Raw genomic sequence first — 18,267 nt, 5'->3', positions numbered from 1 at the left:
AGTACCAGTCTTGCAGATCCTTAGGGAGCTTCCAATCCATCAGCTCCTATACCTGGTAGATCCAAAGAGCTTCAATCCACCAGTACAGGACTGCAGATCTAGGGGAGCTTCCAAATCCATCAGCTCCTATACCTGTAGATCCTAAAGAGCTTCCAAATCCACCAGTACCAGTACTTGCAGATCCTAGGGAGCTTCCAAATCCATCAGCTCCTGTACCTGCAGACCCTAAAGAGCTTCCAAATCCACCATTACCAGTACTTGCAGATCCTAGGGAGCTTCCAAATCCACCAGAAATTGTACCAGTAGAGCCTAAAGAACTGCCAGTTCCCAAACCAGAAGAACTAAGAAAACTAGTTCCTGGGGAGGTTCCCGGAGAAATGGTACTCACAGTTGTACTGAAACCAGATCCCAAAGAACTGCCAAGGTCAGATCCAGGAGTAACGCTAATTCCGCCAAGGTTGGAGTCTAGAGAACTGCCATGTCCTGAGGCTGAGGAACCTCCATAACCAGCACTGGAAGAACCTCCTGCTCCAGATCCACTAGTGCTACCAAAACTTGATCCTAAGGAACTTTCATGCCCAACTGTACCAGTACTTCCCAATCCACCAGTACTTGTAGATCCTAAAGAGCCTCCAAATCCACCAGGACCAGCAGTTGTAGACCCTAAGGAGCCTCCAAATCCAGCAGTACCAGTACTGGAAGATCCTAAGGAGCTTCCAAATCCACCAGTACCAGTAGTTGTGGATCCTAGGGAGCTTCCAAATCCACCAGGAATCGTACCTGTAGAGCCCAAAGAACTGCTAGCATCCAAACCAGAGGTACCACCAAAACTAGCTCCTGGTGAGGTTCCCAGAGAAATGGTACTTACAGTTGTACTGAAACCAGATCCTAAGGAACTGCCAAAGTCAGATCCGGGAGTAACACTAATTCCGCCAAGGTTGGAGTCTGAAGAACCCCCGTGTCCTGCGGCTGAGGAACCTCCAAAACCTGCAGTGGAAAAACCTCCTGTTGCAGATCCACTAGTGCTGCCAAAACTTGATCCTAAAGAGCTTCCAAATCCACCAGTACCAGTACTTGCAGAGCCTGAAGAGCTTCCAAATCCATCAGTGCTTGCAGATCCTAAGGAGCTTCCAAATCCATCAGTACCTGTACCTGCAGATCCTGATAAGCTTCCAAATCCACTAATACCAGTACTAGGAGATGCTGAAGAGCTCCCAAATCCACCAGTACCAGTACTTGCAGATCCTAGGGAGCTACCAAATCCACCAGATATTGTACCAGTAGAGTCTGAAGAAATACCAGTTCCCAAACCAGAGGAACCAACAAAACTAGCACCTGGGGAGGTTCCTGGTGAAATGGTACTTGCAGTTGTGCTGAAACCAGACCCTAAGGAACTGCCAAAGTCAGATCCGGGAGTAACACTAATTCCGCCAAGGTTGGAGTCTGAAGAACCCCTGTGTCCTGCGGCTGAGGAACCTCCATAACCTGCAGTGGAAGAATCTCCTACTACAGAGCCAGGAGTGCTGCCAAAGCTTGATCCTAAAGTGCTTCCAAATCCTCCAGAAATTGTACCAGTAGAGCCTAAAGAACTGCCCGTTCCCAAACCAGAAGTGCCAAGAGAACTGGCTCCTGAGGAAAATCCTAAATCATCAGTTTGTGAACTGGCAAAAGATCCCCCAGATGTAGGACCAAGGTTACCACTGCCAGTAAGACCAAATCCATCAGTCAGTGATCCTCCTACACCTCCTGTGGTACTGTGAGTTATGGTTGTTCCACCAAATCCTCTGTCTGTTACACCTCCATGTATACCACCAGATAAGCCACCAGCTCCTGCAGAAAACCCACCTGATCCATCACTAGATGAGCCACCATGAACACCTGGTATGCCCCCTATTAATCCTCCACTGGAAGAAGTACCATGAGTTGAGGTTAATCCTCCAAATCCTCCCTCTGTTGATCCCCCCTGTATACTACCAGCTAAGTCTCCAGTTCCTGCTGGAAATCCATCTGATCCTGCGCTAGACGAGCCACTATGAGCACCTGGTATGCTTCCTATGATTCCTCCAGAAGTTCCTCCAAACCCACTTCCTATGCCTCCAGTGCTTCCACCAAGTGATCCTATTGACCCTCCACTAGAAATACCTCCTGGACTTCTACTTCCAGATCCCCCAGATCCCACACTTGATGAATGAGAGCCACCCACATTTGGGGTTTCATATAGCCCAGTTGGACTTGAGCTGTGTCCATCAGGAGCCGAAGTGACAACAGCTAGCAGTGCACACAGCACCAATTTCTGTGAAAGGAGTGAAATTATTAGTTTTTTTTTTTTTTTAATCGTTACTGCTGCAAGGTAAATCATTTTCAATAGTATCTATAATTAGTCTAGATTTGTAAATTGCTTAAATGTGGAGGGATTGCCAGAAAGAGTAAGACTTCGTTTGGCAGTTGAAAGCTCGTTTAGTCTGGACTTTTTTTTTCTTCAGTAATGATATTGTATTGTTGTTAGTGTGTATGGAAGCTGCAGTTGCAAATAACAGTATAAAAATGCACGCCTTAGAAAATGAAGTAAACATCCTCGAATACAAGTATTATCACCCATGATTGAGAGGGCAAATGACTTATAATATTTTTGGTGGTCACAACTAAATTTTAAAAGTTTCTATGTCATGGAAATGAAGAAATAACCAATTGGGAACTGGAAGAATATATTACTATGACTGAATTGCCTTGGGTCACCTTCCTGAGAGGTGTTGCTCTTCTGGCTTTCAGCAGGTGATTTTAACATTAGGCTGCTGCCCCTTGGATGATCAAGAGGGTTAAAGAATGAGTGCCAGTGGTGTCTGTCATTTCTTGACATTATCTATCTATGTGCCGCGATGCCCTGTCTTATAGCCAGCTTGTTGCTGGTGGTGAAATTATGAAGAAAAAAGTAACCAGATATCAGTAAATGCCACGTTTATCCTTGATTTGCTGAAGCAAGGCTGGAATCCGGTTCCACACGCACTTTCACACCATTGGGCTCTTTAGGCAGCCCCTTCTTCACACACTACCCGACTCACCCATGTCTGTATGAACTTGATATGAGCTAACTCCCCTGCTTGCCCATCTTTACATCACCTCTTCCTTCCTCATAAGACTTCTTCTACAAGCAGCGATCAAAGAGACGGGTAACCTGATATCCTTGTTGGGCTGTAACGTGAACAAGATAGGCTAATAAGAAGGTCAAGTACATGTAATGAGAATGAGATGGAACCCAGAGTTTTGCCTATTTAAGGGTTGATTATTATTACTGTTAGTTTTGTAGCTAGGAAATAAGAGCAAAAGGTAAAACTGGAATGAAGTGAACAGGATCAGAGATATTCTCAGAGTAAACGAGGACAGGGTTGACGAATGGTCGTTACCATGGCAACTGAGAGGCTCTCCTTGAGCGCAGCAGAGCAATGGCCAAAGGCGTACTTGCACAAAAGAGAAAGTAAAGCCACTTTGGACTGGGAAAAAGAGGATAAGTTAAAGAGGGATGAATGGGGAGAGGAGCTACTTATGAGTCAATTATATTGAGAAGAGAAACGAAAGCAATAATCATTATGATCTGAAATATATTATATGAGCGATATTTCAAGTACAGGTGATTATGGCCAACAAAGCTTTATTACCGTGATGAGAGAAAATAAACATCATTTGAATTTATACAAAACATAGCTTTTTTGAAGCAGATTTAATCCTGCGAATCGTGTAATCACTCCAAAACAAAAACTCGTAAAAAATGCCCCGAAGATCATGGCTAACTTTAACCTTAAATAGAATAAAAACTGCCAAGGACACAGGGCTGCAATTTGTTATGTTTGACGATTGGGGGGTGGCTGATCAACATAACCAATTTGCAGCCCTCTAGCCTCCGTAGTTTTTCAGATCTGAGGGCGGACAGACAAAGCCATTTCAATAGTTTTTTTGTACAGAAAACTAAAACTGAAACGACCACAACATCAAAATGTTGATAGAGGGGAGAGGTTTGGTAAAATTTCCACCCAAAAATATCAGAGAATTGGAAGGTAGAAGAGCAAAAGAAATTGGTAGTAGCTGTGTCATGGCGGTATTCAACCAGAGTAAGCGATGGAGTCCCAGATATGCTCACGAGGTCAAAGTTCAGAGCTGAAGGTAGGGTCATTCGAAGTTGAGCTATAAATACTTAGTTGGAAACCGAAAGAAGGCGAAAGGGATTTTGAACTATTGGCAAGAGCATCGGTTGGAGAAATCAAGAAATTTTTCAGGTATAATTCAAGGTGTTTTAGATTTAGACTTTGGACACATCAAGAACCTTGAATAATCTGGGACTTCCACGACTATGAATGATTTTTTCTTCGTCATTTGTAACAAAGAAAACAAAGACCTCATTCTTTCTACAACAATGTGGATTGACAAACCAGAATTTTTTTTTTTTTTTACACGACTTGTTTTGGTAAGAAGGCATCAGAGACTAGGAGCAAGAAGTAAGATGCCGGCCAGTGAAGAAAGGAACAATGATACAACTAGTTTGATCCGGAATGCACTACGGAAAACACAAGACCTAACAATTTATAGCTATTGGTGTGCTTCAGGTATAAAACTGTTCAATCTTCACTTTCAACCATGTTCAATAACGTACACTTTCCCACTCATCCACCAGCACTTAAAAACTTTTATCCCCATGCACTGGTTAATTCTCATCATTGGAAACATCATCAGTTTCGTGCTGCATGCATTGGTATTCCTCTTATCACACGAAATTGCACCAATCAATCTTTTCCCAAGATATCTGCTGACAGTCAGAAGAGTAACACCTTTTTGGGGCCATCACCTCCAAGAGAAAATTTTTTGTGTATGTTTGTGTGTATTGCTCTGTTTACCTATAATGACTTCACATCTTTGCTATCTACAATTATGTATTTGACAATTGTATATTCTTGGTATATATTATGATTGCTAACAAATTGATATTTCATCGCCCTGCGATTATACATGGTGCGGATATTCATGTGCCAAATGTGTGTATGTATGTATGTATGTATGTATTATGTGTGTATGATGCATATATATATATATATATATATATATATATATATATATTATATATATGTGTGTGTGTGTGTGTGTGTGTGTGTGTGTGTGTGTGTGATGAGAGAGAGAGAGAGAGAGAGAGTGTATGTGTTTGTTTGTGTGTATATGTGTATACGGTTTGTTATTACAAGGACAATCTAGAAATTGCAGTTAATTTACAGTTAATTATCCTTTTCAGTAGTTTCCTTTTGAGTTGAAAATGCATATAGGATATTATTCAGCGATTAATTTTTTTTACTTAGTGTAAGAATTGCGTGTGATGGTCGAAAGAAACCCTTTAGGATGGATGAAGATGTTGTAGGATATATGTCAGTGATTTAATTGCCCTTCCAGAAAAAAAGGAGATTTTTATACAACTTACTGTGATCATCTTCGTGGCCTGAAGGAGTCGTACTGAGTGTATTGATCCTACATCATGACAGGACTTATATACCGAGCCCGAGCCATGCCCGTAGCCCCTCCCCGACGCCCTCTTTCCCTCAATCCCTCCTCCTCCTCCTTTCCCTCAGTCCCTGGCACCTCCCACCTAAGCATTCTTCCTCTCCTCTAGTGAGCTTCAGTACCTCCTTCCGTATCCTACCGCCGACTGGGGATTCCCGATGCTTTTCCCACATCCTACTCCGGAGAGTAGAAGGGCCGGGGAGGGGGGGTTCCTCCCCCTCCCCCCAAATTCTGTAGGCTCAGCCAATCCTGTGCTCCTGACGTCTGTTTGGCTTTCTGTAACTGTAAGAAAAGGCCTTTCACTGCCGCTGATCCCAATTCATGACAGCCAGTGTTAAGCATGAAGAGAGAGCCCCCCCCCCCCCCCCCCCCCCCCCCGAGGGAGGGGGAGGGGTGGGGGGGGTGTTGTGAGGAAAGCATCGCAGGGTAACAACTCTTCAACCTTCCTCTTTCCCACCCCTTCCCCTTCCACTCCCGACGTACCCCTCTACCCAGTCTCCTGGGTGGGAAATGGAAAGCATTGCAGGGTAACAACCCTTCATACATATCCCCCCTCTCCCTCCCTCCCTCCCCTACCCAATCCCCCCAACTCTCCCCCTCCCCTAGGCTTCCATCACGTCAAGTACCAGAGCCAAAGGGTCTCCGGGGAAGGTGGTTGATGATGCTTCTTCACTCGTGACAAAACGAAACGATGACAAAGTGGATGACTCGGAGACCTTATTGTTCGTGGAATGTCGACGACATATCGACGAGAGAGAGAGAGAGAGAGAGAGAGAGAGAGAGAGAGAGAATTAAAGGAAGGGCAATCTGCGGTTTCACCTGGAAGGAAGTTCTTGCGGAAGGAGAGATAGGAAGAGATTGATTGGGCCCTTTCAGATTTTTAGAGCAGGTGACTAAAACGAAGATAAATGGCTTTCGGTACATTTTGACGAAGGAATAATTAGGAAATCTTTGTTCATGATAATAATAAAATAATAATAATAATAATAATAATAATAATAATAATAATAATAATAGCGTCTGCAAATAAAATACGAGCTCGCAAACAAACACACAGACATATAAGCATGACTTGCACCTTCATTCCGGAAATATCTGCTGAGAACCGGTTTAGCAGCACTCTGTAGCCACGCCCATCCTTACCGAAGGAATAGGTGTAAGGTTTTATATATATAGCAGAAGAATGTACATAACGCATGACGGAATGAAATCACAATTAGTCGATACCACTAATACTATCTACCTATAATTAATGCTACTCGAACTATCTGCCAATAGTTTGTACAATTCACATTAAGTACCAGACCTGAAAATGTCCGAAAAAAAGATGAAAACTTTCAGGAAAATAATTCCTATTTCAGTTATCCCTGCAGTATTTTGTTTAAACTTCACGTATTCGCGTGAATTATTCTTTGTGTGCGTGTGTGTGTGAGAGAGAGAGAGAGAGAGAGAGAGAGAGAGAGAGAGAGAGAGAGAGAGAGAGAGAGAGAGAGAGAAAGGAAAGGGAAAGGAAAATGGTAAGAATAATAACAGAGAAAGTGAACAGAAAAATCATTTTAGCGAAATACGGAGAAACGAGAGTCGTGAACAAACGTAGCCAAACCAGCTTTTTTAAAAACTCGTGACATGCTCTCTCTCTCTCGCACCTTTCGAAGAGAGTGAGAAAAGCGAGAGTCCCCCTAATAGCTAACTGCCCTGATTCTTGTGACGTGTTTACTCCACGTGCGATCGATCTACTATCTTGGGTCAGGAGAGGTAAATGGGCTCTGAAATGAGGAGAGAAAGTAATGCAGGTAACTCCGTCCGGCCAGTGAAGAATACTTGTATTACACATTTGCCTGTAAATAGAGAGAGAGAGAGAGAGAGAGAGAGAGGCGTATAAAGGAATTGAGAGAGAGAGAAAGAGAGGCAACGAAATTATTATTATTATTATTATTATTATTATTATTATTATTATTATTATTATTGGAGAAACAAATCCACGGTTATGTAAATGTACATATATTTAACTATAACTTTAAGGATAGCTTTCGGGAGTCTGTCAGGTTCCCCTTGTCAACCGAACAGATTCCCGAAAGCTATCCTTAAAGTTATAAATTTAGATATATGTACATTTACATAACTGTGGATTTGTTTCTCCATTTGAAGACTCGTGCTACTATGAGGATTTTATTATTATTATTATTATTATTATTATTATTATGTTATTATTATTATATTATTATTATTATTATCATTATTATTATTATTATTATTATTATTATTATATTCAAAAGATGGACCTGAACCCTATCCATATGGCACAAGGCCACCAAAGGGGCCAGTGACTTGAAATTCAAGCTTCCAAAGATATGGTGTTCATTAAATAAAAAAATAGATAAATTTTTAAAAAAATCTAAAGGGTAATCTCAAAGCAGACCTCGGTATCACATCGATATCGAAGTGGAAGAGCCCCAGCAGAGTAATTGACGCAACGGGAAAATTATTAATGATAATAATAATGTTGTTGGCATGCTGAAAGAACAAGCAGGTAACAGGGGCTAAATATCATTTATTTTCTGGGTAATGATCAAGAGGTTCTTTCCACCATGACTGGGCTGCTTTTATTGTTCTCCGCCGGCCCATATTTCTTCAGATACCTCTCTCTCTCTCTCTCTCTCTCTCTCTCTCTCTCTCTCTCTCTCTCTAAACTTGTATATGATTACAGTTGCTCTATCTCTCTTTGGCTTTATCTATTGAACTTTGCTGAGCATCGGAGTAGATTCATTAACTCTCTCTCTCTCTCTCTCTCTCTCTCTCTCTCTCTCTCTCTCTCTCTCTCAACTGAACTTGTATCAGATTATACTAACTCTCTTTCTGTCCTTATTTATCTTTGTTGAGCATCAGATTATATTCTCTCTCTCTCTCTCTCTCTCTCTCTCTCTCTCTGAATCTTGTATGAGGTTATGATAAGTATTTCTTTCTGTCCCCGTTTATCTTTGTTAAGCATCAGATTATATTCTCTCTCTCTCTCTCTCTCTCTCTCTCTCTCTCTCTCTCTCTCTCTCTCTCTCTCTCTCTCGGAAATTCTCAAAGATAAGCCACTCTCTTCTTGAAATTCTTCAGTCAGGCATTACTGTCGTCCAAAAAAAAGAAAAAAAATTATGAAGGTTTTGATATGGTGGAAAGTTACTAAGATGTGAATGAAATGCAATATTATTTTTTGTTGTTGCTGCTGAAATATTCATTCCGTTCCTCTAGGGCATATTGTTGTTGCATCAGCACGAATTTACATCAACGCATTCGTAGATACTTGGCGCATACTCGCGTGCACACAAAACTGCCTAGTCATACTTCGTGTTGGTAGAAAGTGGTATTTCGTAATTGTGCTCAGGACAAAATTAAAAGGCCTTCCTTTGTAAGAGGCTTCAAGAAAAATATATCATTTTCTCCCCCCAGTGTATTGGCTGACCTCTCGTATGTCACTGGATATTTTAGTTTTCTGCAAAAGAATAAATACTGCGCCGGCTTTGTCTGTTCGTCCGCCCTCAGATCTTAAAGGCTAAGTACTGAGGTTAGAGGGATTTATTATAATTTTGAATTCCTGTAAATTGTTCAAGATTTTGTTTTCAGTTTTTTTTCAATCTTGAAATCCATTCTTTGACCTCAGTATACTCTAGTTGGAACTGCGCATGAATATTGTCCCAGAAACATTATAACAAGAAGCAGGAATACGAGCTTGGAACAATGGCCACAAGTCCAAAGAACCATTTCTTCAATGACGAGAGGAATTTCCTCCCCTGATTTATGACTCGGCAGATCCCTCCTGGTATGGATCCTGGTTCCGATAAATCGGGTGCCACGGAAAGTTTTAAAAGCTGGGAGATGGGGGTGGGAATTTGACCAATTTCTCCCACGACGTTTATGCATCATTGCCCAGCGGCGTTGGTCTGGGTGAGGTTTAACGCTGTCTGAATCACTTTCCGAGGGTAGGAGTTACAAGTTACAAGGATTAGGATGTCTCAAAGACTTGTTAGTCCATCCTAAGAGGAGACATCGTGTGCTCTTATCTATAGGAGCAGGTTTTACTGTTCATTCACAGTGTCCTAATGATTTTGTCTAGCTTTTCTTTAAACTCTTCCACACTGTTGCTGTTTACAACTTCTGGTGGCAGTTTATTCCACGTGCCACATATCTTGTGTGTAAAGAGGTTCCCACGATGGGGTGTGTTGTATCTCTTCAGTTCTACTCTCCATCCATTATTTCTTGTCTGACGGTGGTTTTACTTGGATGCCGGGATTAATGGACCATGTCGTTTGTTCTTTCCCTTTTTCTGGGTGGGGTATCGGCGTGACTTTAAGGTTGTTTCATGTTTCAATTTTTTGGGGGCCTATTCCTGGCGGTGCTAGGCAACAGACCTTCAACCTGTGCGGTAAATAAGACTTGCAAGACACTTCTTGGTTCCTATGGTTCAGTTTATTGGTTAGTAAAAGAATTGTAACTGTCATATAACAAATTGTGGCGATTCTGAAGAGACATCTTGGTTCCCTAAGAATCAGTTTAACGGTTTGAAAAGCTATATAACTCCCATTGAAGCCTGTCTGTTCACGTCTTAACAGCCAATCAATACTCATCTTTATCAATCATCTTGCCTCAAGACATTCGTCCTCCATTTTTCATGATTCTGTATCGTCATTTCCTGTCGAAAGCTTAAAGAAGCAAGCTCACATCAAGGAGATTAAGAGTTAATCTTTTCACTTCATCCTCTCTGTAAATTTTACTGTAATATGAGTACAGAAAACGGAAATCGTCATGATAGACAAAGTATTGACATATGAAGCTCCTTTCCTGTTTTTATAATAGCAACCCAGATTTTTCCTATTATTTTCCCTTATAATTTCATTTGAAAGAAATAAAAGAAAAACCAGTGTCTTTATTGTTTTTTTCAGTCGTCGAGTGTTCTAGCCATGAGGATCAAGGATACGAATCGTCTCCGAATGCCAGGATGAATAAGGTAAATACCCTTTTTCCACCGTTTAGTGAAAGGTTGTTTTATTCAAGTCGAAAGCCATTTCCAGTGTTTTTTTTTAACTGCATAGGTTATTTATTTATTTGGTCGAGGACGAATTTTGATTTATAACTTTTATTTTTATTTATATAATTGTAGGTTTCTGAGGTATGCGGACGCTTGTTATATGAGTGAATTGTGTTTATGTAAAGTGAGGATAACAGTAATGATGTTATTGTTTAAAATCTTTTGTTCTGTCGTATTTATCCTCATAGAATTCCGTATTCTTTATTTCTGGAGTCCTTAGCAGTGTAGTATTGATGTAATATCTCTCTCTCTCTCTCTCTCTCTCTCTCTCTCTCTCTCTCTCTCTAGCTTGAAGTGATTGTCATTCTAAGTGATCAAAATACTGGACTTCATCATCTGACTTTTCTTGAATTCGTGCCTTTGAAACTTTGGTATGACTAAATTTTTCAATGGCACGAGAATACTTATATATATAATATATATATATATATATATATATATATATATATATTATATATATATATATACATACATACATACATAAATACATACATACATACATATGTATGAAATACATACATACATACATATGTATGAAATACATACATACATACATATGTATGAAATACATACATACATACATATGTATGTATGTATTTATGTATGCATGTATGATACAAGCACTCACTCATCATACATGATTTATAAATACTTACACTTCCATAAAGTTACATATAAAAGTGGAGACCTAAAAGGAGAGTGGGGAGCTGGGGTCGTCCAGGAACTTGAAACCACCACTTGTCTCTTAATCGGCATCCTCTCCGAGAACCTTGGAAAGAGGATAATTACCTTCTTCATCAAGGCATTCGGAGAGGAAAAGACTTTTGACGTTTCCAAGTCTGAGACGCTCGATCAGCAAGAAACCATACGGTCACGGAGACCGAAGAGTCACCAGAGAAGGGCTGTGGTTGCCCAGTCATAAAAAAAATCCATGGGTTAAAGGTCTTTGATCAATACCTATAAAACAAAGTTCAGTCTGGCTTCTATTTGGCGTTTTACTCTGCAACCGTGAAAAATAGGCTTGCCAGAATTCCTTTATTTTCGTACTTGAGTTTTGGAAGGTATCCTAAAGGGAAAGGAATACCTTCTCGATCAACTTAATGGAATGTTCTTAGCCAAGTGATCTGCCCTTTCACTTCCTGGCACACCGCTGTGCCCCGGATGCCAACAGAATTGAATTTCCTGGTGGGTATGTTTGTTTTTGTTTGCTTTAGGGAGAGAGGGGGTCGTGTTTGTGCTTGCACTCTCGTGCACACTTTTGCCTCGTACGATTTTGTGTGATCGTTTGGAGTTGAGGATTATAAAACCTTGTCGTATTTAGGGGTCATGTTATTGTTATCTGTTATCTGTTATACAGTTTATTTTGTTCTGTTTCCTTGTTATCGGTTTGTTTTCGTTTTTGTTATTGTTGCATGTGATGTTAATACTAAAAGTAATCTAATAAAATAGCTTTCAGCACATGAATACATATTATATATATATATATCTATATATATATATATATATATATATATATATATATATATATATATATCAATTCAAGCTACAAATGTCCCTCCTTTAATATCTAAATTCACTTTACCTCCCAAATGATATATTTTCATTATGTACCGAAGGGGAATTTTTTTTAGTTGAATAATTTAAATTTCGTCCCCCCATGGGATCGAACCACCGTCCAAGTGGACGGGGACGAAATCAGGACAGTCAGTGACGCTATCCCAATCAGCCAATCAGCGTCACTGACTGTCCTGATTTCGTCCCCGTCCACTTGGACGGTGGTTCGATCCCATGGGGGACGAAATTATTATCAACTAAAATATTCCCCTTCGGTACATATATGAAAATATATCATTTGGGAGGTAAAGGAATTTAGATATTAAAGGACATTTGTAGCTTGAATTGATATATGATGGATCACGGTTCGATGTGATAATTATTCATATATGATATATATATATATATATATATCTATATTATATATATATAATATAATTATATAAAAATTCTATAAGTATGTATGTACGTATGTATAAGTGAAACATTAATCTCTCGAAGAAGGCGACATTGTCAAATCAGACAAATAATAAGACAGTCATTCGGGATGTTAATTGGTCAATTCAACAACCAGCCAACCATCTCACTGATCATTTATGCATATAATCGATGTTAATTAAGGAAAGCCAGTTACCAGTCATTCATGATGAAGCAACCTTGAAGTTTTTAAGTATTGCGTGATCATAATTTCATTTGATCAATTTTTATATGTATATATTAAATTTCGATGGAATTTATATATGTCACTCACTCAGTTTCACTCGGTGCGCTCCTGATGCCTACCAGAGTCATATATGTTCTAGGCAGATAGCGAAATCAGGCATTTCGCGAACTCCTTGAAATTTCAGGCAGATAGCGAAATACTCTTAGGGACATTTGATCTCCCCAGGGGCTAGTATTAAACACGACGAAGTATATTTGGCACACCACGGGGGTGGGGGTGTGGGTGCGGGATGCCTATTACTGAACACGGCTAAACATCTTAGGTGAGTCAGTGGTTGGCCGTGTTTAGTACTAGCTCCTAAGGGGAAGCAAATGTCCCTAAGTGTATTTCGCTATCTGCCCGAAATCTCAAGCAGTTCGCGAAGTGCCTGGTTTTGCGATCTGCCTGAAATTTCAGGGAATTCGCAAAGTCCTTGTTTCGCGATCTGCCTGAAATTTCAGGGAATTCGTGAAATGCTTGGTTTCGCTATCTGCCCGTAACATATACGCGAAAGCCGTTGGGCATTTTGATGATATCAAGGCGATGTTAAGCGATAAATGCTGGATGTTCTTCAAGTGACATTGACCTCCAATAAAAGACGCCATTTATAAACCTCCGCCGATGACATCATTGGGAGAGGAATTGACCGTTTCGCCGATATTCGTTTAATGTGTTCTCGTTGGAAATTCCTCAAGTCATGCTTTCGAAGTTTAACCACTTGGCGCGGACGCATCCGATGAAATGGAGTTTTTTGGGAGATTGTGCCTTTACACACACACACACACACACACACACACACACACACACACACATATATCTATATATATATATATATATATATATATTTATATATATTATTTATAGAGAGAGAGAGAGAGAGAGTGTATGTATGACATATGAATGTAAACACATTGATAATATATAAAAAAAAAAAGTTGAATCACATGCAAAATTCTTCAGCCGTATACATGAAGATGTTCAATTGCAGATGCATCACACACACACACACACACACACACACACTACATAATATATTATATATATATATATATGATATATATAATATATATAATGTGTGTGTGTGTGATGTGCAATATAACATCTTCATCTATATGGTTGTTGAATTTTTTATTTTTAATATGTGCGGTCAGTCTTGCATATTATGTGATTATACATGTTTTTTTATATTAGCCATGTGTTTTCATACATTTGTCGAAAATATACTCTTTCTGTATGTTTATATCTTTTCCTTTGGGTTTTTAATAACCCTCTTTGGATTCCAGATTCTCATTATCTCGTGATTCTTACATTTAGAAACCTTTTTTCAAATAATACGATAAAGTCTCTGTTCATTCTGAGTTAAGCTTTTCTGAGACTTATCAAGAAGAATATGAAACTTTAAACATTTACATTTACTCATGATTAGTGTATATTGACTCTCAAGGCCACAGAAACTTTCCAGAGCCAAAGGTAATGAGATGTTTCATTGAGTAATGATAATTCCTCGATTGTCCTTGGTTTCTCTTTATTAAGCTGGGCCACTGGTTTAGTGGTTAGGGTCGTGGATGAAACTCGGATGTTGCTGGTTTGCGTCTCTCCGGCCAATAGAAAATCACTGGGAGTTATCTACTGAAATAATAATAATAATAATAATAATAATAATAATAATAATAATAATAATAATAATAATAATAATAATAATAATAATAATAATATTGTATCATTTCCAGATAAGTATAATACAAGTCCCCTTCTCTTAATATGAGGTAGGGAAATAGGTACGACATTGCTTAGAATATATCAAACTATCGACGGTATATTTATCAAGTCTGTTCCTTATTGCCGGACGAACTACTAACTTTTGATAGTCCATTGCGAGTCTCTCTCTCTCTCTCTCTCTCTCTCTCTCTCTCTCTCTCTCTCTCTCTCTCTCTCGCTAACCCATAACATGAACCAGGTACTACCTTTCTCCCACAATTATTGTCAGGAGATCATGGAATTGTGACCATTCTTCCCATCTATCTCAGTGTCTGGAATCGAAATCCCTTTCTCTGGGATTCCTCTCGTCTTTCAATGATTGACGGGCCGTAGGGTAAAATATGGTGTTATGTGTGGGGACAGAGCGGTGACCACTGTTGTAAGGTTTGTTTTTGTACCGTGCAAGATTTTTTTTTTTTTTTTTGGTCGGGGGAGGTTGTGTAAGTATTATTTGTATATATTTGTGTAATTTAAGTAATTCTATCTATTATTTAACAGATTCCCTGATGATGTCATAAAGTTATTACGAAACGTAGGAAATAAAGAATTATAATAGATTTAGAACGATGATATATGTATATATATATATATATATAATATATATATATATATATATATATATATATATATATATCAAGGAAATTGTACTGGAGTGAATGTAACCTAATGGCACAGACCAAGGTTTAGGAAGATTGGTTATATGAATACCTAACTGCGTAAGACAAACTAAAGTGGCACTTGAGATGGTGCCCAATAGACTCGTTTATACAGAGGTACTCCTGTCATTAAGAGGAATGTAATTGAATAACTGGTTTGTATAGTATTATAGAAGGGAGTTGAAGATTATATATATATATATATAGTCTGTCTGTGCATGTGTAGGTGTATTTGACGGCCATATACTTGGCATCTCAAGTCTATATGTAATGCTTCTGGGTTATTTACGTAAATAAACTTTCTGTCAAAGAAAAATAACCATTTCGCATAAGAACGTCTCAGGCAAGAATGTTTTCATAGAGAGAGAGAGAGAGAGAGAGAGAGTCTTTTTTTTTAACGCAGGCTTCATACCTTGCAAGCCATCTCTATAAATAAAAAAGCTATTATTTTTCGTACAACTGTTAAAAAATGAACACTTTATCATCAGAGAACGGCAGAGTAAATGCGAACTTTCGTAAGTAACGAATGAAATCTATTCAAGTGAAAATACGGACGTGAAACTTTTTTTTTTTTTTTTTTTTTTTTTTGTTAGGAATGGAAAGGCGAAGAAAGAATCTGATGGTAGTTGGAGAAAGTAACGAAATTTGCGATAAGGGAAATGGATACAAGATTTCTATGCACGAGTGGGAAGGACTTCGACTTTTCCGGATGATAGAGAGAGAGAGAGAGAGAGAGAGAAGAGAGAGAGAGAGAGAGAGAGAGAGAGAGAGAAAATGTCACGTATCATAGAAACTCTTACTTCCATGCAGATAAAATTAACTAACAATACTCTTCAATGAGAGAGAGAGAGAGAGAGAGAGAGAGAGAGAGAGGGCGGAAATGTCACCTATCATGAAAACTCTTATTTCCCTGCAGATAAAATTAACTAACAATACTCTTCAGTGAGAGAGAGAGAGAGAGAGAGAGAGAGAGAGAGAGAGAGAGAGAGAGAGAGAGCTATTGGCTGGTTTCTTCAATCTGCGTTCATAGAAATGGTGGATATCGTCGTAGAAAATAAATATGTTAAAAGTCAACAAACACCACGTGATATATATATAAAAAAGAGGTTTCTTGATACATTCAAACGAGCTTTTATCATATACATCTTTAGAATCATAGCATTTAGGCTATTCTTGTCGGTTAGAGAGAGAGAGGGAGAGAGAGAGAGAGAGAGACTATAGGGTATTATGAGTCGATTGATGTGGGGGAGATGCAGAGAATAAGTCTTTCTTTTTGAAGACAACAAGAAAAACTTAATTCAGGATTGATAGATTTCCAAAAGTTGGCTGTTTTAAATCACACACATACGCAAACACACACACATACGCAAACACACACACACACACACACACACACACACACACACATATATATATATATATATATATATATATATATATATAATATATATATAATATATATTATAATATATATATAGAATCTACTTGATTATTTTTTAAACACTCCCAGGCAATATTTCGAAAGATGTGGCAAATGATCACTTTTTCGTTTATTCTAGTTTATTATTTTTTTCAGGTATTCCCCCCCACCCCTCCCAATAAAAAAACCTTTAATGCATCTAGACACTTTGGAAGGGATGACTCAATGTACTTATTATCATTATTTTTTTTTTGCTCTATCACAGTCCTCCAATTCGACTGGGTGGTATTTATAGTGTGGGGTTCCGGGTTGCATCCTGCCTCCTTAGGAGTCCATCACTTTCCTTACTATGTGCGCCGTTTCTAGGGTCACACACTTCTGCATGAGTCCTGGAGCTACTTCAGCCTCTAGTTTTTCTTGATTCCTTTTCAGGTATCTTGGGATCGTGCCTAGTGCTCCTATGATTATGGGTACAATTTCCACTAGCATATCCCATATCCTTCTTCTTTTTCTATTTTCAGATCTTGATACTTCATTTTTTTTTTCCCTTTTTTTCCCTCTTTTCTTTCTCGTCACTGGTGTCCCATGGTAATACGACATCAATGAGTGATACTTTCTTCTTGACTTTGTCAATCAACGTCATGTCTGGTCTATTTGCACGTATCACCCTATCTGTTCTGATACCATAGTCCCAGAGGATATTTGCGTGATCGTTTTCTATCACTCCCTCAGGTTGGTGCTCGTACCACTTATTACTGCAAGGTAGCTGATGTTTCTTGCACAGGCTCCAGTGGAGGGCTTTTGCCACTGAATCATGCCTCTTTTTGTACTGGTTCTGTGCAAGTGCCGGGCATTCGTTTGCTATGTGGTTTATGGTTTCATTTTTCGTATTGCACTTCCTACATATGGGAGAAATGTTATTTCCGTCTATCGTTCTTAGAACATATCTGGTTCTTAGGGCCTGATCTTGTGCCGCTGTTATCATTCCTTCAGTTTCCTTCTTTAGCTCTCCCCTCTGTAGCCATTGCCATGTGTCATCGCTGGCTAGATCTTTAGTCTGTCTCATGTATTGTCCGTGCATTGGTTTGTTGTGCCAGTCCTCTGTTCTGTTTGTCATTCTCCTGTCTCTGTATATTTCTGGGTCTTCGTCTACTTTTATTAGTCCTTCTTCCCATGCACTCTTTAGCCACTCGTCTTCACTGGTTTTCAGATATTGCTCCAGTGCTCTGTTCTCGATGTTGACGCAGTCCTCTATACCTTGTAGTCCTCTCCCTCCTTCCTTTCGTGTTATGTATAGTCTGTCCGTATTTGCTCTTGGGTGTAGTGCTTTGTGTATTGTCATATGTTTCCTGGTTTTCTGATCTATGCTGCGGAGTTCTGCCTTCGTCCATTCCACTATTCCTGCGCTGTATCTGATTACTGGCACTGCCCATGTGTTTATGGCTTTTATCATATTTCCTCCATTGAGTTTTGACTTGAGTATCGCCTTGAGTCTCTGCATATATTCTTTCCTGATCGTGTCCTTCATCTCTTGGTGTTCTATATCCCCTCCTTCCATTATTTCCAG

General features: G+C 39.3%; 1 protein-coding gene across 1 annotated transcript; it reads right to left on the bottom strand.

Moving 5' to 3' along the window:
* Positions 1-46: 46 nt before the first annotated feature.
* Positions 47-5,500, bottom strand: LOC135197645 (uncharacterized PE-PGRS family protein PE_PGRS54-like). Its single transcript, XM_064224663.1, has 2 exons — positions 5,456-5,500; positions 47-2,293 (listed from the first exon to the last, which is right to left on the bottom strand). The coding sequence occupies exons 1-2, from the start codon at positions 5,462-5,464 to the stop codon at positions 47-49; spliced, it is 2,256 nt and encodes a 751-aa protein (XP_064080733.1). The 5' UTR covers positions 5,465-5,500.
* Positions 5,501-18,267: the final 12,767 nt, after the last annotated feature.

The sequence above is a fragment of the Macrobrachium nipponense genome, chromosome 21 (genome assembly GCF_015104395.2).
Source record: "Macrobrachium nipponense isolate FS-2020 chromosome 21, ASM1510439v2, whole genome shotgun sequence".
Lineage (NCBI taxonomy): Eukaryota > Metazoa > Arthropoda > Malacostraca > Decapoda > Palaemonidae > Macrobrachium > Macrobrachium nipponense.
Note: the sequence above shows the minus strand (reverse complement) of the source record. Positions and strands in the feature narration are given on the sequence as shown.